This window comes from Elgaria multicarinata, chromosome 6 (genome assembly GCF_023053635.1).
Source record: "Elgaria multicarinata webbii isolate HBS135686 ecotype San Diego chromosome 6, rElgMul1.1.pri, whole genome shotgun sequence".
Classification (NCBI taxonomy): domain Eukaryota; kingdom Metazoa; phylum Chordata; class Lepidosauria; order Squamata; family Anguidae; genus Elgaria; species Elgaria multicarinata.
Genome location: NC_086176.1, coordinates 35,331,772 through 35,357,973, shown reverse-complemented (window position 1 = coordinate 35,357,973; position 26,202 = coordinate 35,331,772). Strand labels below are relative to the sequence as shown.

At 40.1% G+C, this 26,202-nt stretch overlaps 1 protein-coding gene across 2 annotated transcripts in view; it reads left to right on the top strand.

Moving 5' to 3' along the window:
- The first annotated feature begins 274 nt into the window (after positions 1-274).
- Positions 275-26,202, top strand: part of DENND4C (DENN domain containing 4C) — a 77,207-nt gene continuing 51,279 nt past the window's right edge. For both annotated transcript variants that reach the window (XM_063129225.1, XM_063129224.1), the window contains exons 1-5: positions 275-465; positions 19,928-20,249; positions 23,003-23,255; positions 24,360-24,429; positions 25,598-25,767. In XM_063129225.1, coding sequence (XP_062985295.1) covers positions 19,945-20,249; positions 23,003-23,255; positions 24,360-24,429; positions 25,598-25,767 — 798 coding nt within the window. In that variant the 5' untranslated portion in view covers positions 275-465; positions 19,928-19,944. The remainder of the gene's footprint in view (positions 466-19,927; positions 20,250-23,002; positions 23,256-24,359; positions 24,430-25,597; positions 25,768-26,202) is intronic.

Genomic DNA, 26,202 nt, shown 5'->3' with positions numbered 1-26,202 from the left:
GAGCTCTTGGCTTGGTGGGATCATCAAGCGGCCGGTTCCGAAGGAACATTTGCCGGCGCCGTCCCTCATGACATGAGGCCTGGGCCGAGCCCCGAGGCAGCATCCGCCCTGCGAAGCGCCTTTGGAGGCGCCTGAGGAGAAGCAGCAGCTGATGCTCGTCAGCGCCTCCTAGGGAAGCGCTTGCGGCCTCTGGGTGACTCCCCTGCCTTTCTCCCACTGGTCGCGCCGCTGCCGCCGCCGCCGCCGCCGCCTCCTGGGCGGGCCCGGGATCCGCCTCCAGCCGCTTTTGCGGGGGCGAAAGGAACATGGTGGCTGCTTCCTCTCTTCCCAATAACAGCGACGGTTCGGGTTGCTCTTGAGGGGCGGGACAGGGGCAAAGCAGTCGCCGGAGCAGCCAGGCCGCAGGGCGTCTCTGCGCTTACGGGAGGAGAGGGAGCGCCGCGTTTGGTGCCGCCGCCGCCGCAGGTGAGTCTCGGGGAGCGGCGGGGGGGGGGGGGGAAGCAAGCTGTCAGGCAAGGAGGCTCCCGGGGGTTTCCCGTGTGGCTGCCTTACTTTCTCCTCCCCACTTTTGGGGGCTGAAAGTATCGTCTTTAGCAAGAGAGGGGAAGCAAAGCTTGAGCAGACGGGACGGTGCTAGTTAATGTTGTAAATACGCACTTCGCCTCTAGCTCTCTTCCCCACCGACTTTCTCCTCGCCTCAGCGTTGAGGTTGCAAAATGATTATTTCTTTGAGTGTGTGTGTGAACCATGGTGTGGAGTTGCGGCCGTCGCTCGCAACGAACGAGGTCGAGGTAGCTCTCTCTGAGAAGTGTCCAATCTTTTCTACGGGGCGGAGATGTTTTGAACGCGAGGGCGGCCCTTTAAAACAAGGGGCATCCGGTAGCTCTTCCGTGGGGGTGGGAAGGAGAGGCTTGCAGGGTTTACTCTCCTTTCCTTCTGAAAGTGGCGTTCTCCTCACACATGTCCTCACCTGTCCAGGTTTGCAGTATGGAGCTCACCTACACTTCACGGTTAGGAAGGAGCATGCTAGTAGGAAGAAGGCCCCACAGCGCGATATCTTCTCTTTTCTTGTTGAGCGTGTGTGTGTGTTTATAATATACATACTTGTTGGCAGCTGCAGTGTGTTTGTAGAGCAACCTACAACCCATCAGTCCAATTTTCACTTGCCTCGGATTACATGCTGTTCAACCCACTTCTGAGAAGAGTTGTGTAGGATTGTGCTGTTAATTACCTTGTAAAGAATAGCTTATGTGTTAAGTGGGGATGACTAAAAAAAGTCTCGTCTTGATCTTATAGTCTTGAAGAAGGTGGTAACTAACTACACACACTAGACATCCCCATGTTCAATAATAATCTTCCCAATGCATTTTAGCAAAGGTTTAGTTCTTCATCACGAATACGAGAAAGCCATTACAGCCGAATACGAATTTCTGGTGAAATTCTTGCTTAGTATTTGTTATTCATAGAAAATTAGTATTTCGTTCCCTGTCACTCTTGACTTCCCTCCCTATTCCCAATGCTTTGGTAGCTCTTGGCTTCTTATGTGCCCAGTAGATGAGGATTAGTTAGTTGAAAGAACCCCCTTAGATGCCAGCACAAAGAATACAGGTGTTGAGGGAAGACTCTAGACACCTTATCTGCTTTCTTTCTCCTTTCCTGGCTCCTCCTTTTAGCTCCTCCTGTGTGAATTGACTTAACTCTTGCAGGAATTTCTGCAAGAAACCCTAACAATTACTTCCTATGAAACAGTAAAATAGGCCAGTTACTGTGATATATGATCCAGTATTTATTACTATGTGACCTGAGCACTCTAACATTTCAACAAATAGGGTTGAAATGGCATCAGCAAGAGCAGTACTTGAAAGCACACTTCGTAATGCAGTTTTGAATTTCTGTTTACACATGTGTCTGGGGACCTGGTTACATGAGCTAATATTATTAAATGTGCTTACCGGTACCTTCCAGCCATGCTGGGAATGCTGTATAACATTCCAGTTCACTTTGGTAAATGTTGAATGGCGCTTTTTGTGTTAGGTCTAGCTGAAAGTTGGAGTTAACCTTTTTATATGTGACCACATTTGGAATAATTCTTGATGTAGTGTTTTGCTGGTTGAAAGTGAATAAAAAACATTTGATTCTTAATCATATATATGAGATGTAGAAACATCCAGGTGTGTGTCCAGTTTTCTTTCATCTAGTAAAGCAAGTATATGACCTGGTTCCTAATAGCAATTCATGCATTGCCAAGGTATAGTGGGAAGGCGCGAGCATGCTCATAAACGTGCTCAGAAATGCCCCATTCCTATGTTGTCGTGATGTATGAACCCGGCACTCTGGGTTGTTTAGGGTTAAACAACCCAGAGTTTTAACCCAACAATCTCCCTTGTTTTTCGGTGGAGTTACAACTCTGGGTTGTCTAACCTTAAACGACGCACAGTTGTTTAGGGTTAGACAACACCACAACAGCAACCTAGGAATGGGACATTCCTGTGTTGGTTACAAAGTCAGATGTAAAGCTGAAGCAACGAGTAGGTGGGAGGCTAAACTATGAATTGTTTAACCAATAGTTAGTCATGATGTGTGAACTTGGTAATTGTGTGACACGATAACCCATTTGGGGTTATTTAACTCCTGATAAGGTGCAGTGTGTGCCAACAACCATTTTGAATATACAAGCCCTGATCAAATGGTTGCCAGTTCGCCTGACACAACATCCCCTGATTGGGGGTTGAATATTCAAATTTTGCCTGGCACATGCTGTGGCTCATAATAGCTTAAATAACCCACAGTGAGCCCCAGTGTGTCATGTGAACCAAGTCATTGGGCCAGTTCACACTATTGGCTTATTTACACCACAGTGGGCCGCGGTGCATGCCAGCAGCCATTTTGAACATTCTGTGCCCAGCTGTGGATTCTTGTGTCATGTGAACTTGGGGGCCGTGGGTTATGCAAAAGTTAAACAAACTTTGCAAAACCTATGGCCCCTGGGTTCACATGAAAAGCTGCATCTGGGCGTTGAATATGCAAATCCTGCCTAGCACACGCCACAGCCCACTGTGAACTTTTTTCATCATGCAAACCAGGTCATTGTCTTCATGACAGTATCCATGAAGGACAAGAACTTAAAATTCCTGGATATTGTGTAGTATGGGGTTATGATTGTTACAATTTTGCAGACCTAAAACCCATTCCTAGAGGGTGTTGTTGTTAATTTCTCAATCTGAGCTTTGTAATGATACTTTGCTAAGCTTTAAACTAGGGATGACCAACTAGGGGCTGAATCTTGCCCCTGAAACACCTTTATCTAGTCCCTTGTTGATCTACCAATTTTTAGTTAAGGTGTTTCTCATTCATTTGCAAGAAGACTTTGCCTGTAAATATAAAAAACTTTATTGTCTTGCTCTGTCATGTGCATTCTGGACATGCACATGACAGGCAAAGCTCCAGTCTGTGGAGGGATCTTTAAGCCCTGCAAAAGAATTTTATCAACCTCTTGTCACAGTCTGACCTCATACTATCTGGAGGAATATGTTCCATACTTGGATGCCTCACTCTGGGTGATGCAAACTTAGTTCAAGAGCAGGGATGGGGAAACTGTGGCCTTAATTTCATGTGTTCCTAAGCCTAATTTCTGCGTGAAATCAGTTCAGCCCTCTGGCAAGAGTGATCTGCCCCTCCTTTGGCAGACCACTGGGTCGGAAGGAAGAGAAAAGGGGTGCCCCACAAACCTCTGGCTCTGGCCAGCAATGGCTTCAGGCCTCCTTTCTGCCAACCTGCAGCCCCCGACATTACCTGCAAGAGAATGCATCCCTTGGCAGATAAAAGATTGTTCACCCTTTTCTAGAGCCTTATTCGTAAGGTGTTCAAATCTCATTTAGCTCCAGTCTTGTTTCTGAAAAACAGTGGTCTGTGTTATCTATGTGTTATTCTGAAATTATTGATAAACTGCTTGAAATCACTCATAGAATCATAGAATAGTAGAGTTGGAAGGGGCCTGTAAGGCCATCGAGTCCAACTTCTTGCTCAATGCAGGAATCAATATTGTCTGTGTATACTAATATTCTTTAATAGTTGCATTGAGGCTTAAAAAATATTGCTGTCAGCTGTCCACTCATGTGTTGCCTTCAAAATAAGTAACTAGACACATGACAGAGAAATAAACATGCTACATAAGAATATAATTTAGGTAGACTGTTTCAAAACACTGATTTGAAAACGCAAGTAACTAAGGGCCAAAGTAGATGTGATAGCATCCAGTTCTGTGTTTTAGGGCAATTCCATCTTTATTCATGTAAACAGAGGGGTGTGAGAGACCTTAAAATGTGCATAGAGGTGGGGAATGCATAAATGTCCTGCCTCTCATGGTTTTTCCCCCAGCTGAGCGTCAACATCAGAATTTATTTCAGATGGGTAAAAAGCCTTTGGAGAAGGGACTGTAGGGAGATAAGTGGCAGGCGTGTATATGTGTGTGTGTGCAGGGTTGTACGCTAGTATCCTTTACCTATATGCCCATTTTGCTGCTAAAATCAGATGCTTGCTCCCTCTTTCTACATGATTGGTGCAATTCCATGTTAAAGCACATAGAACTGCTGCTATCATAGTTTGGTCCTGAAGTCAATGTGATTATTAATTTGTTATAAACATGATAGTGGATAATTCCTAAAACCTAAAAGAACCTCAATTTTCTGCAACCTCAAATTCACTTTTACAATGCAAGTTTAACATTTTACAGCAAAAGCAATGTGTAAAACAGTACAGACAGTACAGATGTATATCAGAGTAGATAATTTACATATGAGCCACAAAATTATATGTACCTAATCTGTGTGTTCGTGACCAGCTTGACTTTCTTGCTAGGCCAAGAAAATGATGCATCTAACTTCTTTTTGGAAAAGTAAATTTATAATGGAACATTGCTGAAATGGAGTCTAAAGGAATGTGTGCTGCTATTGTCTAGGAGATGCATTTTTCCTTGTCTAATCCTTTAATTGACTTTCTGCTTTAAATTAAGCAGTGATATTTTCAACAACAACAGATGGGCATTGCCAACCACTTGGGAATATCCTGAGATAGTCAGGCATTAATCTTCCCATCCGTTTTTTTGAGGGAGCCTTCATGCATTTGTAAAAAACCACACACACCCCAAAAAACCTGGGTGATTAGGAACATAGTGATGCGCACTGTCTCTCCCACTGCCAGCCTGGAACTTTACCTTGTCTCTTCCCTAACAAGCCAGAGAAATAACCCATGGCTTGTTCTTGGTCAGCCCTTCCTCATTCCCAATAATCCAGTATTATTTTAAATTCTCTGTTATCATTGCATACACACCAGGCCATTGTTTAATCTATAAGAACATATCTAGCCATATGAGATAATATATTAATATTGTGCATGGCAAGTACATAGCCAGGTAGCCAGTAAACTTTTAATTGAGAACTTGAGTAGCAGTACTTTTGTGGTGATATAGAGCATGTTGGTGCTAAGTACTGGTTGTTTCGAAACCAGTATAGAGAATATAACATTAACAAGTGGGTAATACATTTGTAGTATGATTTCTGGTTTCTGTGTACCAACATGATCACCTAGATCTAGTTTATGGGCTGAAGTTTCATTCTGCCATTAAGAGTGGAAAATAACAAATATTTTCTTGCAGAAAAGCAAGTGTCTTGCTACTGTAAAATTTGCGTTTGAACATTTGTGAGATTGTCACGCAGCGGAATTTTACATTGTCTGAAGTTGTTGATACCAAGAGGAAGAAGGAACTGCTCTGGTTGATAGTAAAATACCTGTAAAAATGGCTTAACAGACTTTCATTCTTTGGATTGTCACATTAAGGTCATCATCCTTTTGTTCTATTTTTCTTTTTAAAATTAAGAATTAAGCAAGTATACAAATCTAAGCCTGAAAATCATGTAAGTGGTTGAGGAAGCCTGGCATATCTGGATATGTTCAGGGCAGCTTAGAATGCACGGAACTTACTCTGCTTGTCTTTTTCTTTTCCTCTAGTGCTTTGCATCTAAGACTTGGAGTTGCTTTGAAATTCTTACATCCCTAAAGTATCACTTGATTCGGCTATGGGGCACTATAGAAATGTAATAAATAATAATCTACCATCACAAAGGATGCAATACAATGCCTTAGTTTTCACAAGTCTATGCTTAAGGTATCAGGCCTGTAACCTGATATTGCTCGGGTCCAGGTTATCTGAAAGATCGTATTCTCCCTTATGAGCCTGCCCGTGCTTTAAGATCTTCTGGGGAAGCCCTTCTTTCAGTCCCACCATCTTCACAAGTGCTCCTGGTGGGAACATGGGAGAGGGCCTTCTTGGTGGCTGCTCCAGTGCTCTGGAACTCTCTTCCCCGGGGAAGCTAGAGTGGCTCCCTCCTTGATGTGCTTTCTGAAGCAGGCAAAAACTTCTTTGTTTTGGCAGGCCTTTGGCAAATAATTTGGGCCTCCATCTATGTTAAGGACTTAGAATGTAAGCCTATGCGTCAGGGTCTTGCTATTTACTGTTTTACTCTGTACAGCACCATGTACATTGATGGTGCTATATAAATAAATAATAATAATAATAATAATAATAATAATTGTCGTGTATTTTAAATGTTTAATGTTTTAATATTGTATTTTTTAAAAACTTTTATATATTTCTTTTCATAGGTTTTAAAATGTATATGTTTTAAATTTTGTAGAGCCACCTTGAGGCCCAGTATTTGTCAAAAGGCGGGATACAAATAATAATAATAATAATAATAATAATAATAATAATAATAATAACAACAACCTACTGCATGCACTGCAGACTAACCTTGTCTTTTGGAAGATGGGTGATTGATTGCTATTTTGCTGGCATTATTGTCTGAGTAAAATTCTGGTGGCCTAGGGCTTCAAAGGCTAGAACAAGAACTAGCAGAATGATTTGCTGCTATTCCATACTTAATAGTAAATCTGGGAAAATAAATATTATTGGAACTGATAAAATTAGCATGACAAGGTGGGTTTTTTTTTGGTTTTTTTTGGTGGGGGCGTTATTTCTAGCAGCTTCACAAACGAGATGACAAGAAAACGCAAGTGACGTCTGCTTATTCAGTAAGATCTGAAATGAGATTCCTCCACATCTACCCTCCAAGTCATTCATTTTCCTCACCATACAGGTTGCTGAAGCTGAAGTCACACCTGATGTTCCGCCTTACTCTTCTTTCTTTAAGGCTATTCCTAATTCCTGTGCAATATCACTAGCCATATTAGATTCCAAAGCTGTTGTATAAGCAGTTCACAACAGTTAGGGCACAAACTTACTAACTCATCTGCCAACATAGTACCTAAACTAACCATCTCTGGCCTATAGAATGAGAATCAATTGTACCCAAGTTCTTTGGTCACCTGGAGACAATCCTGCCTTGCCATAGGTCATCAAGCTTGTGCATACATCAGTGTGGTGGGAGTGTACACTAAGAAATAAGAATGCCTAGTTCAAAGATTGCTTGGGTTTGTACCAGCAGAATACCAGTCTGTTAATAGGCGCTTTTTCTTTTTCTTTTGAACCAAAGTGAGCTATTTGCTAAGCAGTGTTGGAAATACTTCTGGAGACAGCCACAGTTACTTTGCGTATTGTTGACATTCCTTGTGGGGTTCCACTTCGTTCTTTACCATCATCATATATGTAAGATGAGAGTATACAAATCTTTGGAGTTAGCAGCCTTTTTATGATCAGCAATTGTACAATGGGTGTCCAAGTAAGTTTGCTTGGATTTAAGTACTCTTTTGCAACAACTAATGGAGACTATTTAGCATCAAATTGCACTTCCTAAAACACGTGTTTGGAACTATAGTGAGTTGTTTTCCCTGGGGAAGAATGCAAATATTTGAAATGCTCTCAGCCTTATGGGAGACTACTTAAAAACTAATTTTCACTGAATTGTTTCCTTGCACTGATTTGCCATTTGGTCATTTTCATTTGTTGTTGGACTCTACAATGAATTGAAAAAGCAAAGATGAATCTCAAACAAGACTGTACTGGTGGTTCACAGAGTTTGTGATCAGGGTGAGCATAGGAATGGAAGGTAATTGCAAGGAAAAATCCAGGGCCCAATCAGGTTTGCTGATTTGGTGTATAACTGGAACTCCAGATAATGAAAGTGCCTGGGAGTAGTGTTTGTCAGTTTCATCTGCAGAAAAGGTTACAATCCTCTTTCCTGAGGCCAGTTAATTATGTTTCTGTAGCCTGAAGGCTGGATTAGAGGCAAGGATTATAGTAGTATGCTCTGTTATGAGCAGAGGTTAACAAATAGAACTGGCTTGAGAATGATGACCTATCAACTATAATGTATCTTGTCTGTAAGATCATAGATACCTGCAATGGTAGGGTATTCATTGAGGAGGTTCATTCAAGCTTGGCCACTGTTTCATTGGATTAGCTGACAGTGACTGGCTTTCAATGATCATGACAGAAAGAAGCCATCGTGGTTTCTCTCCCCACACCCGCATGTGTGACCACTATTTGCATAATTCCCCATGATACAGCGCAGGCTGGCATGTCATCCAAACAGACATGTGGTGTAGTGGGGGTGGCTTTGTACCCACCCTACAACCTCTACTGCATGTCATTGGGTTTAGGGTGGGTATGAAGTCACCCCTGCCGTGCCACACACCCAGTTTGGATGACATGCCAACCTGCACTGCAACATGCAGGATTATGCCAATGGCACTCACACAAGGCACATACGATGGGGGAAGCGACAATGGCTTGTTCCCTTGTCATGATCATCTGAACACAATCAGTGACTTTGGTGGGATTTTATCATGATTTTAATGGGTAGTATCCAGCACTGCCCATGCACATGTTGCTCTGGCAGAATACACTATTGTTGCTCTGGCAGGGTACACCACTGGCACAACTGGCAGCTAGTATGTCCTAGAGCAACCCCAGAAACTAGCTGAAAGTTTTGTTTCTAGAACGTCAGTGGACAGGTCAGTGGATCTCCCTTCTGTGAGTCCCACTGAGGTGTTCTCTTCTGGAAATGAGTGTTTTGACTTGTTTCTGATTGCTTTAGAACGTGCTGGCTTCCTCTTGCGCCAGCAGTGGGTTTTGCTGGTGCATGGGCAGCACTGAATACTGCCCATAGTTATCTTTAAATATTCTTGTTTTATATGCCCCCTAGCCTGTATGATTAAACAGTTTTAAAAAAGCAACCCTGAAAATGGCTTTTCCTTACCACCTGCTTATATCTGTCTACCTTGTTATCTATCTTCAAGTGAAATGCTATTTTTTCTTGCTCTTCTCCACTTAGCCATAACTGCTGACGGCTATGTTCTTGCAGTTTGGCTCCAGTCCTTCCTACAGACAGGAAACCAGACCTTTTCGGTTTACTTAACTTCTTATGTAACATATCAATCATGATATCTGCAAAATCTATTCCTTCTTGTATATGTATAGGGACATCAGAAATACTGTAATATGTTCTTCTATGTCCAGCCCAGTAATTCCCAAACTGTTTGCCATAAGAGAACTGTTAATGGGCAGCAAGAAATAAATACATGCTTTTTGTGCCTAAAACATCACAGGAAAATCTGTCTGCGAAATGACTCTCCAATTCATTGCTCTAGCCCTTTCTCCTTCCATTGAGGCTCTGCTTGGCATGGTAATTTTGCTTCATCTCTGGATCAGGTGTGGTTGAATTCTTCAATCACTTCTGATGCATAAATGCAGCAAAATTACTTCTCCTTAAATGAGGTTTCCTGTCTCATCTCTATAAATCACTGCTCTGAGCGTGCCTCCTTTCCAGTCAGGTGGCAAGTTCAGAACAATGACTTGCATGGAAATATAGGGGGAGGGCGCCAGTGTGGGTGTGGTTGGGTAGTAGATGAATTCTTACCATTTTGGGTGTACAAATAAGTGCATCTATTCTTAATTCAGAAAAAAAGTGAGTGCTTCAGCTTTTCATGACAGCTTTTGAGAAGTCTTGTTTCATTTCATTGGCTGTTGTTTTTAATGTGTGAAGCTTTATGTTAATAGAAAGTTGTAGAAGGAAAAGGAAAGCAGGTGGCTGAATCGGTGAAACAGGTTGTTCCATAGCAGTCATGAACAAATAGGGCTCCTTGGCTGGAAGGAAACAAAAGAAGTTTAAAGCCAAACAAAACAAGTTTCAAGTCAGATAGTGATGTAGGAGGCAGTCTCTTTGCTTTCCAAAACAATCTTGCTACTTCGTAGTAACTGTTGCCCTGCAACCTTGAGAAATTACTTGGACAACTGTGAAAACCAAACCCCAGGTTTTAATATCCATTTTAGAAAATGATCTAGTTCAAATGCCAGAGTGTTCATATTTGGGGACTGGGAAACGAAGGCAGCTACGCCAATGTTATAATTCCCAACACAAGTGAAGCCAGGAGTTCTAAGCAATCTTCGGAAGTCCTTGAAAAATCAGTTGCCCTTGATAATGAGAAGAATTTCCAAATACGTTGGCAATTATAACATTGGTGCGACTGTCTTTTTTTTTTGGTGGTGGTGTCTTTTTACAGCTGTTTTTAAATAGTATTTGTTATATAATTATTATTATTTATACTATTTCTCTAGACCACCTTTCTAGACCAATCAAGGTGGCAGTTTACCAAAGATCCAAAACCTTGAACTTGTTAAACAGAATGGCCCAGTAGAGACATATCACAAGCTAATGCCTGAAGTATACAGGTCCAGAGTCTTGTAACTAACCACTAAATATAAAATGTTGTATCCAGTGATGTCCTTCTGCAAGTGGAACAGACACTACTGCTGGAGGGAAATTCCCTCCTCTCCAGCAGCTCCCCACATGTGTTCTAATTTTGCTCCAGAGGGTTAGGGGACCCTGAAGAACAGACTGGTGGCATGGGGGCATTCAGGAGGCTGTTGGAGAACAGAGGGGAAGGTGAATTTCTATTGTGTGAGCAGACGTCTGGATTGGATTTAATCCAAAATGTATTCACTCTTTGAGGAGCACTTTACTGAAGCTTTTATTGATTTAATTGGTGGGTCTGAGAGTTAAGAGTGCAGTTGTTAGAGGGTCTTTTAAGGATGGCCTTTCCAGCTAACAGTGAGGTAACCCGCAACATAACAAATGCACATGAATGGAATTCTTGGTAAATATTATTTATTCCTAATCAATTTGGTAAAAAGACAAGTGATTAAGCAACTAAATTTTTATTTGTTGCATAGCTCCTCAAACTTTTAAATTCCTAATTAGGTACAGCACCTTTACTTTAAACTTACCAATTTAATAATGTGAAAAAGATGGTGTTGTAAGTTTTCTGTATGTCAAAGCAATATGAAAAGGTGGAAATAATATACTTAATCCCCTCTCATTGTTTAAGAGCACATAACCATTATAATAAAAGACTTTATTTGAAAACAAAAGTATTTCTGTCATGTTAATGAATATGTTGCTGACCCTGTTTTTAAGGAAAAAGAAATATATTTGTGCAAAAAAGTGTAAGAGAGATATTTTCTGTAACTGTCTGAATTGTGTACAGTAAGCATGGGCAAGATTATTGCAGCTTCAAAGTAGTTATTTGCCATAGTCTCTGACAAAAATTCCCACATTGCTCCCCCTTCGCGTATTGTGCTCCCACATCCCCTTCCACCAGCCGCTTCCTTGGCCAATGTGGCTCTGCAGAGAGTGGCTGTGCCAGAGAGTCCCATAAACTGCTTTATTGCTGTGGCAAATGTCATTGTACGAGAGAGGCTGGCAGGGTTTTCTGGAGCACCTGCTGGAGGCAGCAACAGCCCTCCTGGTGGAAGCAGGGGTGGGTGGAGCAGCACACTTTACTGCTCTTCCCACTCTACCACCTGAAACGGAGGCTTCATCCCATCTCATGGGAGAGCCGGCCCTGATTCTTGCAAACACCAAAATGATAGTTTTTGCTGTTTGTACATTCAGTAGGTGCTCTTCTGGATGTGTGAGGTGTCTTCCTCATAGAAGGGCTGTCTTATATCTTGTCCTATACAGTGTTGGAGTGCAAGTGAAACTAATTTCAGAGATGGTGATCTGCTTGAGCAGCCTCTTGTGGAAGCATGAGGGTCTCCGTTTTATACTATTTCTTAAAGCATAGGAAGCAGAGAATAGGAATAAATGGGCAGTTCTCACAATGGAGGGGACGTAAGAACCTCCATAAGAAGTCCTTCCACCCAAGGTTCTTTATTGGGACTAATAATTTTTAACTTGTTCAGAAATTATCTGGAGTTAGCAGTGAGATGGCCCAGTTTGTAGATGATACCAAACTGGCAAATGTTGTTCAAAGTAAGCAAGTGTAAAGTGATGCATACTGGGACAAAGAATCTTAACCACGCACTATTGGGTTTTGAGCTGATGGTAACTGACTAGGAAAGGTCTTGGGGTGGTGAAGGATTGATAGCTCAATGAAATTGCTGACCTAGTATGCAGCAGCTGTGAAAAGGGTGAATTCCATGTTAGAGATCATAAGGAAAGGGATCACAGAAAAACTGCCAATATTGTAATGCCCTTTTTCCAAATCTATGGTATAATCACACTTGTATACATTTCTGGTCACAAACCCTCAAAAAGTATATTGTAAAACTGTAAAAGGTGCAGAAAAGGTCACCCAAAATTATCAGAAACTGGAGCAAGTCACCTATGAGGAAAGGCTATGACATCTGGGACTATTTAGTTTAAGGGGGGAACTGAGTAAGTGGAGCACATGGAAGTATATTAAAATTAAGAAAAATATGGAGCAGGTGGTTAGGGAAACGTTTTTCTCCCTTTATCACAAAGATGGGAAATCACAGTGAATATATAAAGTTTGTTTTCCATTTTTTATTACGTCACTTTAAAGAAAGCTAAGGTTATGTTTTAGATTTCGGTTTCAACTTCTTAAAAAGGGGTCGAAGTACTTTGTTTAAAGACATCTCTACCTCTCATCTTAGAAAGTCTCTCTTACTTCCTTTTAAATGATTCATATTTCAGTTTGAATTCTCCACCAGTGTTATTCTACATACGGAGGATATCTGCTGTTAAGCATACTGTTTATCATGGAAACAGTCAAAAGCATATGATGAGTGACTTTTCCTTACCATCTGGAGCTTGATAAGGCTCCTTTGACATGCAGAGGAAAATAGTGTCAGGATGATTTGCAATTGTGTCCTACTTCATTGGTATTATGTTACTTCCTTTTTAAAAAATGAACCTTATTCTATGCCTTTTGTACATTCTAGTGGGATTTTTTTTAACAGTATGTAAAATAGCAAGTACATTGTGGAAGTTTCTTGCATCTCATGTTCAAATACCTATCTTGCTTCATAAGTAAAACAAGTTTGAGAGTGTAAATGAGAACAGTAATGCTCCTTCCAAATAATAAACCATTTGCTTAACATATCATTACTTTTGTACACAACAGTAAAAGTGAGGGTGAGAAAAAGAAATGGCTAGCTCAATATGTTTCTGAAGCAGAAATTTTGCATCTCTTTGCCATGTTTGTGGACAGTCCAACATAATGGCAAAGTAATTAAATATTGATGGTATCAATATCTGAATCAGATCCAAAATCTGCCTTCTACAAAAGGAAGGGACCTTCTGTAAGAGGAAAGGCCCTCCCATCCCACTGCTCATCCCATTCACCAGGGCCTCCTGATGCTCCATGTAGCACTTTCAGGGGGCTGCAGGGGTTGCTGTAGGAAGGAGTGATTGAGCAAGTCCACTTCTACCAGTGTGGTAGATCCAGCATAAATCATGATCCAACTATTCACATGTCTAGGGCAAAGCTTACCAAGATCTCGTCTGTTTTCCCTCTTGGCCTGAAATAGAACTGTGAATGCGAGAATATTGAATAGAAAACAAATTGCTAAATTAGTTTAAACATCTCATTAGATGGAATTAAAGAGTTGTATTTTGGGGAAAGTGGTCTAAATAAGTTTAACATTAACGATGATCTCTTCAGACTATACAGCCTCTTTCTACCCTCCCCTGTAATTGGTGTATTCTATTGTTTTTAAACCAGATGTTGATCACAATTACCATAACAGCTTCATAATTAAGATGACAAGGTGGTTAGGATTTACTAACCCTGTATGTTTGGCTTCCATTAGGAAATTTCATGTGCGAGTTCAAATTTGTCATCCTTCCATGTTTTGACTCCCATATGGAGTTGGAAAGCAACTGGCATTTTGTTTAAATGCAAGGATCGCAAGCAGTTGTTAAAAGTTTGGGTTCTTTTTGGCTGTTCCAAATTGAAGCTACATAGGAAGATGGGTAGCAATATGTAAAATGATGCTCTGGAGGCTAGAAACAGCTGTTGTGGCTATATGACTGTGTCATATTTGGGGTCTACACATTACAGGGGCATGTTTGTAGTGATTTGTTTTGCACTTTACAATTCTGCTGAGGCAATTTTAGTGATGATTTCGTGGAAACCAGTCTGACTCACATTATAAGCATTTATTACACATGAAAATATTATCAAGTAAAAATGAGACTGATTTCCACAACTGCCATTTATGGGTGGGAAAAAGTGAGTTTGGGAGGTGTGCCTGTAGAACATTCTTTGAATTAATTTTGACATTTGGTAATTCTCACTATGGACACAGGTAATTTTTGAGTACAGTTCTCTGCATCCTGCTTTATTCTCTAGTCTCTCACCCCAATTCCAAATTCTCTTGTCTCTCACCCTAAATAGTTTCTGTCCTGCTTTCATTTAATTTGACCCTCGCCCACCTTGGCTGGTTTGAGTAAGCTGCAGGGGGCTTGACCAAGTGGATCCAGATGTGGTAAATTCTTTCTTGTGTGAAAGCAGTGCCTGCCACTCTTAAAGCAGTGGTAGTACTTCTGCTCTGCCAAACTCCACCTGACTTCCCAAGCTTAATCCTCCAGCAGTGGATGGGGACTGAAAAGGAATATGCAAGCTTATTGTTTATGGGTAGGACAGTGCTTAGAAAACATTATGTGACACAATTTCTTATCTCTAACATGGGCATTATTAAGAGAAAAATTCAAAGAATGGGGATAACACATGGCTTATCCTTGCACACATGCATACACATATTTGTTAGCACATATTACATGTGTCAACAAACCTGAACTTCTCACAATGACACCATTATTTCCCTTGGTTTCATTGTGTGATAACATTGTATAGTCTTGCTTATTTGTTAAGTCTTATAGTCTCTGTCTAGAGCACTTACATGTTTTTCCAATTTAGTAAGGAGCTAGCATTAGTGTGTGTGTGTTTGTGTGTTTACCCCATTTCTTCAACAGTCAAATCCACATGTGAAATCAACCTTTCCTACTTGGAGCAAAGCAAAATTCAACTCAAAGCTATGTCAGTTATTGTTCTCAAATCCTTCTCAAAGCTAAGTCAGTCACGTGTACTGCAGGTGCTAGGATGGTCTGGCTTATAGAAGATGGGCTGAAGTAGGGGATGCAATTTAATACTGACCAGCTGTTTGGAAGGCACATTGTTGCATTCTGCAATGTGAATGCAGCCTGCTGCTGTTTATGAGGATCTATAGATTGGGGCCAATTGGCTTCTTATCAGTTTGCAGTATAACAGAAGGGATGAGTGATGAACCAGCTAATCTTTGTAAAACATCTGGTTTCTGGAATGTAATTGATGGGCATATTGCAATTAACTTCTAAAGTAGTAGTAGTTTACTCCAGCAGTAGTGTCAGCAATAAAGTTCTTTATACTGATAGATAGATTCTGGTGAACTACAGTAAATAGGAATAGTATACTTCCTGCTGCACAGACAGTGCGCAATATAGAAGAAAAGTACTTTATTGTTGGAGTAAACTATTGCAGTTTGAGAAGGTAGGCCTGTACTCAGCCTCATACATTAAGGTTGGATAATTCATAGAGCTGTCTCAGTGTTCCTCCTTTATTGTCCTCTGGTGTGTTTTCATTGCAATAGAAGTTAGATTATTTAATGTAAAAGCTGAGAATGAACTTCTTTTAATATTGTGCTGACTTGTAAGGCATTAGTGCCAAGGTTTTGAGCTGAAACCTGTCTTATGACTCAGTGGCATTTGCCTACAGCACAGTATACTAAAGGAAAGATAGAAATCTCCTGTGAATTTTTTAATGAATTGATTGAGGTGAATCATTACCTCTCAAATAATAAAAATGTCTGTCTGGTATGTTTACCAGGCGCTACACAAAATATTTGATTTAGTAACTTTTTCCGTTTCCTAGAATATATTATCCTTTCATTTCATTTCCACTGTAGTGGACTCAACTTTGTGGAATAAGATATGTTCCATTTGGCAGCTGTGAAACTAATTGTATAAACATTTAGCAAGTAGTGAAATATTATACTGTTAGTGCATGCGGGAATTAATTTTTAAAACCATATATTGTGTTACTGCAACCTCTCAAATTCACTCCATATTATTGGAGGAAGGCATTTTTGAGTGGGTGGGTTATTCTGATACCCTTTTCCAAAATGTTTAGGTGAGCTAGTCACAAATTTTAGTAACTGCATAATCTTTAAAACTATGCTGAATTACTGTTGCCTTTTTTATATATATTGTGACTTGCTCCATTGAATCTTATCTACTGAATAGATACTATGCTTGTATTGTACTATGAGGCTGCACAGATGTTACTCCAAACCCCCACCCCTCTTCTCTGAGATTGGGAGCATTCCTTAGGTATACCTTGGGCTTTGTATGCTTCTATACCACGTGTAGAAACTTATTTATTTATTTAATCATATCTAAAAAGCCATCTTGAAGAAGTTTACAACACGGTGATGCCCAAACTAGGATATTCCATCACTATAGAAAAAAGGGATTCCCATATTCATTGTTAGGGGAGAGACCCTGCTTTCAAGTAGGGGTTTGTATCATCATGTTCAGATGTTCACTGTTTCTCAGCATGCATAGAAGAAGCTCACAACAATGTTGCCTGCTCTCAATCTCTGCATGCAGAGGTGAGCTAGTAGTGAGAGCTAGTAGTGAGAAGTAATATACAAATTTGTAATATACAAATTTGTCATCCTCCTCCCCCTGTGTGCTCCCCAAATCTGCTCCGGAGGTTCCCCCAATACTCCAGAGCAGTTCTGTGATGGTGGGGCAGAGAGGAGGGGGAATCTGCTCTGACGGTAGATGTTCTTTTGTCTGTGGATGGACACAATTGGATTTCATCCAATTCCTTATGTTGTTCCTCTTGGCAATATATCCTTTCCCATGTCATTCCTATAATGAAAATAGAAAGCATTTCCACCAGTGCCTGATAAATGTCTGGAAGTGTTATACATTTTTATACATTATTACTTTTATCAGAAGGAAAACAAATGAAAAAGAATAACATGGAAGTGTTGGTGGGTTGTATTCTTTTCTTTGTGACCAGTTCTAGCAACTAGGGCTGGCTCAAGCTAATGTTTGTTTATTTATTTGTAACATTTATATACAGCTGAATATAATAGAATCACTCAATGTTGGTAGCTTTTCCACTCCTTGCCCTAATCCTCTGCACTTGGTTTTCTGTGGGCAGAGAAAAGGTTTCCTCCTTAAAGGTTTTCCTGATTGCACTTCTTTTTACTTATTATATATGACTGAATGTGGTGAAGAGAAGGGATTAAAATTTGGGCAAAAATATGGGGAGGGGATTTTTGTACCAAACCTTGAAGTAAGGCAATAACCGTGTTTCCATTTTGAGGGTTTTTCTCATCTGCTGTCAGTTTTTTCCTACTGAATAAGACACCTCTTGTACGGAACAAGGGAAAAGGAGATGCAGTAGGGCACCACTGGGAAGGAATTGTCTCCACATCTTAGACCCTCTGTTTTAAGTGCAAAGGAAAAGGATTATATTCCCCCTTGAGGGATTGCCCAGTTAGCCTAGAACATGCTGCTCCAGACAATTAACTATACTACCCTATTGATTTAGGCACTTCACCTAACAATTTTGTTGTTGCACTGAATTTTGAAAAATATAAATATTTGGAAACGAAAGTTGTGTGACACACTGAACCATGTGAGCCAGTAATTTGAAATAGAGGTATCTAAATTTTATTAGCCTGTGTGTATATGTTAATTAGTGGACCACTTGGAAGCAGCTTGTTTAGGTTTTCACCTTTACCATGAAGACATAATTTAATAGGAACCTATTAAATTTCAGTTTTAATATAAATGGTTACCTTTCGCACATCACAAAAATCGGAGCAATTCTCATCTTAATAGAAAGTGACAGAAAAGCAGTTATGGCATACTGTGTAGAAATACTCCGCAAGGAGCATTTCAAAATGATTTTATATTAAAAAAGCTACAGTTACAGACTTCTTTCTGCATTCCTGTTCTGTTACAGAAGAAGATAGTCTTAAGGAATTCAAGTTCATATTTGTTGTGTGTGGACATGTTGGCTGTGCTGTGCATTACAAAAAATTTAAGAAGCGGAACTATACAGGCCCTTGGAATGTAAATTGAAAACTCATTATAATTATCCCCACTTACCAGGCTTTGGATGTAAATAGCAGGGAATTCTTCAGGAATAACATGATGGCAAAACAGTATTGTACTTTTTTAAAGGCAGGCTGGGGCAAGCAAATACTGCTGATTTTGTGAACATTAGACATTTTTTAAAAAGTAAGCTAGAGTTCTAAACTGGCAAATGTTTTATCTTCTTTATACATAACTGCTTCCCTGCAGCACTTTTTCGAAATGACTATGAGGTATGTGCCATGATTCGATGGATCTTTATTGTCTGTTAGCTCTGTCCACCCTGTGAGAAGGGTGTGTGTATACACACACACACACGGATATTATTACATAGAAGTGTCTTGGCTGTGTATGGGAGAAAGGAGTTGTAATCTTGTCTACCAAGAATTCAAGAACGTTACTGCCAAGGGAGATCTTGTCCTGTTAAACAGGATCTTTTCCTGTGGAGATACCTCCACTGAGGCAAATTGAGTGGAGGCAGGACGATGTCTTAAAAATACTACATTAAAATATTTAGGTATCACCCTTCTGCCTGAAATGTTATCTATTTCAGCTAGGTCAGGAGTGGACAGAATGTAGATCTCCAGACATTTGGACTTTAACTCCCATAAGACCCTGCCAGCATGGTCAGAAATGCTGGGTGTTGAAGTCATCTGGAGATTTACCTGACATCTGGAGACCTACCTTCTGTTCTCCCCTGAGCTAGTTGATAATATGAACAAATCTGAGATTTTCACATAGTGCATTGTGACATTTTAGTCATATTTTAAGAAGAAAAGGGCAATAAATAGTATAGGGGAAGAATTATTTCAGTTGTCAGTGGCTGGATGTAGGCATGGTGCTTTCTCTATTAATTCAACCAGTGCTTTGAACCTACCAGAACTTTTGACAGTCCTACGTCTTCTGTGAATTTCTTAAAACTTAAGCTTGCCAAAGTTCTCCGAATTCCATCTCGAAGCTTATTCCAACTCAAATCTGTATAAGATTGCGAACTTTGATGTTTTCTTTTTGTATGAAAATCTATGCATATTTTTATGCACATTTTCCCAAATGTATGCATCAATTGTGCACATCTATGAAATGTACACATTCTTCTATTGATTAAAGGATATTTGTGTGCATTTTTTTTAAAGTATATATCTTTCATGCACGTTTTTCAAATGTACACCTGCACTTTTTTAAAACTTGCAAATCACATTCCATGTTTGGAAATGTATGGACTTTGACTGCAGATTGCATCTGAGGCTGTTTTCAGTCCGGAAGGTGCGAACTGTGTAAATCCTGATTAAAAACTATCTGAAACATACATCCCTAACTATCACCAGTCACAGCTTTTGGTGGCACAGAACTCCACAACCAGTTGTATGCTTGGATGAGAGAGGGAGCTTTTGGTTTATAACCCATTATGTCTTCATTTCATCAGGTGTTCTCTAGTTGTAGTGTCTTATATAAACGGGATAAACAACTGATAATGCAAGTTATAGTTCTTAGCCTGATTTTTATTATTTTTCCAGGAATCCCAGGCACAACTATGATAGAGGATAAAGGGCCAAGAGTGGTCGACTACTTCGTAGTGGCAGGACTCACTGATACATCAACACTTCTAGATCAAGAAGTAAATCGCTCTGAAACGAAGTCTGTTGGTCCAAAGGCTCCAATCACAGATCTTGCTATCATCATCAAATCAGCGGGTGAAACTGTTCCTGAGGGATACACCTGTGTTGAAGCAACCCCTACAGCACTTCAGGCCAACTTGAACTATGGGAGTCTAAAAAGTCCGGAGCTTTTTCTTTGCTACAAGAGGAGCAGGGACAAGCCACCTCTTACTGATGTTGGGTGAGCTGGCTTTTAATTGATCATGGGTAGCAGTATTGTGGTCACATGGAAAATGATTTGTTCTTCGTTGAGTTGTGAGACAAGTTTTTTTATCTTCACAGTGGAACTCTGATAATCTGTTCTATCCAATAGCATAGGTGTTGGAAATAAAGATCTTGGTCCTGGCCTTTAAGGCCCTATTATTATTATATTTTTATATTTATTTGTATCCCGCCTTTTGCCCAATGCTGGGCCTCATGGTTCCACCACCCAATTTACCTTTCCTCCCTTTTGTCCTGGTATGTTCTGGGCCGGACTACCAGATCTATGGGTCAGGCCCTCCTCACCCATTCTAGTTCATGGATTGCAGTGTCCCGGTATTGTGCATTCCAGGACCTTGTCTTGCAGCTGTGGAATTCACTCCCCCTGCAGTTAACTGAGAGTTTGAAAGTGTTCAAGAAAGGTTTGCAAACCTTCCTCTTTGAATAGAGGGTTGACTGGTTGTTCCTGAGGTAGAGAATGCCGATGGTCCTTGTGATGACCACTACATGTTTTATATAGGTTTCATTTTAAGGTTTTATTGTTGTATTCTTTTGAAGCTAGTTAAGGTATTTTATTAGAACTTTTGTATTTATTGTATTTTGCGAACTGCTGACCCATTTTACTTTATGTACAGAGCTTTGTAACAAAGCGCTATGTAAATTATTTTATTATTTTTATTAGTTATTAAATACTACTGGTGGTTTTACATTTCAAAAACTTGGACCAGTATCTTGAAATTGGACCAACTTTGGAAGGCCTAGGACCAATTTCCTAGTGTATGAAATTAAGGCTGCGATCCTATACCAATTTAGGAGTAAGCCCCATTTAATTCAATGGAATATCTTTCTGAGTAGACATGTATAAGATTGTGCAGTAAGTGAGAAAGGTCAAAGGAAAAATGGGAGAAGATGCTGATATAAGTTAATTTGTAGCCCACATGTTATACAAAAGTAGTCCCAGGAGCCCTTAATTTGAGTCTTTCTGGATATCATGGGAAATACTAACATGGGGACATATCCAGCTGAGTCATTCTTTTAGCAGAAATGATATTGTGCTAGCGGAAACTAGGTTCCAAGCTATGCACAAGAGGAGAATCCAACTGACATTACGTTTGCAGAAGCATTTGTGCAACTGCTTCTGCATTATGCTTCTGCAACCACTTATGCAAGCATAATGCACAACTCCTTGCGCAACGGAAATATTCGGCAGAGCTCCACCAGCACTATTTGAGTTTGCATAATGCCACTATTGGATAATGCCATGGGGTTATACTGTGCTCTCAATATTATACACAAATTCTGCACTGAATATTTTAAAGCATGAAGTTTCATGCATTAAGTTTTGCAACAATTGTTCGGAAAGGAAGCAATATGCATGTGCTGAGGGGTGATGGCAGATCTTTGTCTCTTATCTCGCCCCCCCACCAAAACAAAAAACAAAAAAAAACTAGTTCCTGTAATCTAAGATAAAGATCTAGATTTCTTTAGCTGTGTCAGAGGAAAGAATGGCTGCTATATATATCTGCTTACCAAGAACTCTTTGAGTTGCAATGGACCTTAGGGGTGATGTACAGGAGCTCTGGACAGGGCTGTGTTCTGTACATATCTGATGGCAAGTAGTGCTTCACAGTAACTGTGCTAGACTTGAGGCTGATGGTTCACACTGGCATGTTAGCGCTAAATGTTGTTTCTGTGCTGGATAGTTATAATAATAATAGTTTCTACCATCAGCACAATACCACTTGGGATGTTGCGCTTAACTGGTTATTCTTGGAACCTGAGCTATGAGAGCAGCGGTTCTGCAACAACACTTGCAATCTGTGGCTAGCATGCTGGAAGGGTTGTGACCATCCCAGGACTTGCTAAGCCAAATGTGATTTTTGTATGGTCTGGAGAGTAACTTGTTTTTGCATAGCTATACTGCTGTCTGCTATTGAAATTCAACTTTCAAAACCAAATGTAAAATTACAATTGTTAGTATCTCGCTTAAGAGGACTGTAGATAAGCACATAAACGTCCACAGACCATCTTCAGCTCAGTTGTCCTTTCATATCTTTCATTTTTCTTACCGCCATTACATCTTTTTTAAAAAATAAATAAACAGGATGCCAAAATGTATGTTCCGTTTTCTGTAAGATAATCCTAAATATTTTTTAAAAGCATTTTTCTGGAAACCATTTTTGTGGTGGTTAAAAAATTTTTGTAGTCATAATCCATTCTACCTTTAATGGTTGTGTTGCTTTAGTTTTCAAAAATAATTAAATTTGGTCTTTAAACCAAATGAGACTATTTCATCTTCTGTAATCACTGCCAAATGCTGACAGTGCCTACACCTGGTGTACTTTCTTGCTTATATTTTTGTGTAATATAGCAAGGAAAGTGGAGAACATGTACTGAAGTATTTAAAAGGTGACGAGAGGAGAGGAGGGGAGCACTGGAAAAAGCTTTGGACAAAGAAGTCATGCCACATACAAGTGTTTTTGTCTAAGGAAGGGCATTTGCGCTTTCATTTTTAAGTCTGTCATTCTAGGTGTCCATTATTAGCTTAGCAAAAAGTCTAGCATGCTTAATAGAGAAATTAGCAGGCAGTTGTTATTTCTTATTTTGAGGGTCTTTGTTCTGCACTTGAAAAGGATATTAATTAAAGGGGTATAATTATACAGTGCATTGACAATTAATTTGATATAATGTGAGTGAAATGTTTGTGTGTCCATTATTCCCTCCTACCTACAGAATTTTATATGAAGGGAAGGAACGATTAATGCCAGGCTGTGAGGTGATTCAGGCTACTCCCTATGGTCGCTGTGCTAATGTCAATAACAGTTCAGCCACTTCCCAGCGAATCTTCATCACCTATCGGAGGGCTCTTCCAGTGCGACCCCAAAACTCCTTGGCTGTTACCGACATATGTGTTATTGTAACCAGTAAAGGAGAAACCCCTCCTCATACTTTCTGCAAAGTCGATAAGAATTTAAATTGTGGCATGGTATGTTGTCTGAAACTTTGGCCTTGAAAAATTAATAATGTGGTAGGTGGGGCAGAAACTCTTGGGGCTTGTTATTCCTGTTAAGTTTTTTAAAAGAAGTGTCTGCTGCACTCTTACCCAGTGTACTTAACTCTGAATACGCTTTGCGTCACTTTAGTTTCCATAGCTCTGTATTTCTTCTTTCCTCCACTGCTGCTGCCAGAATCCTATCTATAAGATAGCCAACAGCTTTTTCAAAAGGACAGGGTGAGAGGAAAAAGCGAGTGCTGAACTTTGGAAGGCTGCTGGTGTTATAATGATAAAGAATATGGCTTTTACTTTAGTAATGAATAAGACTTAAGTTATTTAAATGAAAGTGAAAATTGATTTACTGTTAATACTTTTTTCCTGTTCATTTTCTTGAGTGGGGGGAATAAGTGAGTTGCAAAAGTTTCTAGTGACTTTTTATTTAATACTGCAGTGTTGGTAATGATAAACATATAACTGAAAGCCCTTTTCAAAGTGGCTTTCCAAATAACAGTACTAGAATTTAAGCACAGGTTTAATAACATTTGGTTTGGGATATGTTAAAGCATGGTTGGGGGGGGGTTGTTACAAGTATAGAGATCAATAGAGAAGCAGGAAAAGCCCTATGCTGCTCTTAATATATGTGATAAGTGAAGATTATTTCTCGTGCAGGGAGAAACTATTAACAGGTGTCTCTTTTGCCTGTCTTATGGCTCTATAGCCATCAGCACATGACTTCTAATAAAATGCAGAATCAGAACTGTATGTTATGTTGTTTTGTGTTGTTCCCAAGTTTTCCTACGGTCCCGCCTCCTTAAGGACCACAGTATCAAACAGTGACTTGAAAGCATTAATGAGCAATGACAACGTAATAGAGAACGTTCATCATATTGCAGTACACACACAAACATACACTTTTTTCCCAAAGGAGAAAGTTCAAAATTCTATCATCAAGTGATTTAGGTGCAAGTGTGAACCAAATCTTAGAAACTTACATACGTTTAGCAATAGAGGGGTTCAAAAAGGCAGGAAATTCTTGTGTCTTAGTCAGTGCTTCTGTCTCCGACTTTGATGGTACCCTAATTTGTTCCCTTACAGTGGGGTTCCAGTGTATACCTGTGTTATAAGAAGTCTGTTCCAGCTTCTAACTCAATTGCATATAAGGCTGGTAAGGTATTTTCATAAGCTGCTCATATATTAGCAGAGACTTACATTTATTTTAAATTACGTTACAGTATTAAATATGCTTGCTAAATAAATTTACTTGATAATCAAGAGCTTCCATCATTCCACCTTAGACTCACCAAATTTCATTAAACAAACTTTTTGAATATAATCTATCCTCCTAGGAATTCAGAACAGCATACATGGTTTACTCCCCTCCAACCCCAAATTATACTTTTATCAGCTGAGTGGGAATTTGAACCCAGATTTCACTAACACTCCTCTCACTACATCACACTGACTTTTAATTTAGTCAAAACGAATTTTGCAGAATCTGCAAAAGAAATAAGTTAGAAATCCAGGACCTGTTATGTCAGAATGGACCATGTTATATAGTATGTGAGCTTATTGATGTGCTCACAGTTCTGTGTAGGGGCAGTCAGGAACAATTGGGCAAGCTGTATTTATTAAGCAAAAGACACTGATGTTCTCAACAGTTCCTCACAAAGTAGACCACCTTTCAAGCCGGAGTGGGAAAGATGGGTGGGTTTGCAGGCATAGACTCACAGTGACATACTGAGGGATGCTGCCTGGCTCTCTCACCACATCTTAATGGTGGTAAATAGAACGCACTGGAAGATGGAGAGATGGTTTTGATATCTTGGCAAATGTTGGAAAGAAATTCAATAGGCTGGATCCTTTTGAAGGAGGTTTGTATCAGTACATAAAGTAGATGGCCACACTTAGAGTTCGTTTTCAAGTGTGCCAAAGGAGGCATTGGTAATGGCTCTGCTTGCAGACGTTGCCTCTGCCCAATTTTCATAGATTCCCCCCTTCCTCCTCAGTTCCCCGTGCACCACAGCCCATGCCATTCAGTAGGGTCCTCTGATCCTCCGAAGAGCCTTTGAGGGTGGGGAGCTGCTGGAGGAGAAGGGTCCAGGGAAATTAGCAAGTGCCAGCTCCCTCATGTTACTCTGCATCAGACCACATGGGCTTTAAATGTTGTTTTGTAACATAGTTTCAAATAATGTAATGTAGGGTGGATTAATGGGGTTTAGCTGTTGTTATTATACTCTTTCAGATTTTTTAGTAGGTTAAACTATATATTAGGAAAAAACATATTCTGTAATCTCCGTGATCTCCTTGTATCTTTCCTTTTCCTTTCATAAAAGGCTTAATATTTAGATATCCAGAAGATGATTATGAGTCATTCCCCTTGTCAGAATCCGTACCTCTGTTCTGTCTTCCAATGGGAGCTACAATTGAATGCTGGGACCCTCAAACCAAATACCCACTCCCTGTGTTCTCAACATTTGTTTTGACTGCTTCATCTGCAGAAAAGGTATATTTAAGCAGTGTAAACTTCTATTCTTCGCTGTGCTTACTTGTGATGGATTCAGTCCTCAAGAGTATTTTTTTCTTAATAAGATGATAGCTTCAACTTAATTTTCAAACACTTGTAGTGATATAATGCAGCTGCATACTCTTGAGAAGGTCAACCATGATGGTTCCTGCACTCTTGGAAAATGTCCCACAACAACTACGGCTCAGATTGTTGCTGACAACAGTGTGTGTCATTAGACTATTGCAGGGAGTAGGCAGTTGTGGCCTGTTGATGACATCCAACCCATCAACAGGCCATAACAAGTTTCCCATCCTTCTCCATCAGAATGACCAGTCTGCAGTGAGATGCCAGATAGCAATTACGTACATATCACTGCCTGAGCTGAGTGAAGTGTGTTGGTGGGACAGATGTAACTTGTGAGCTGTGGGTTGC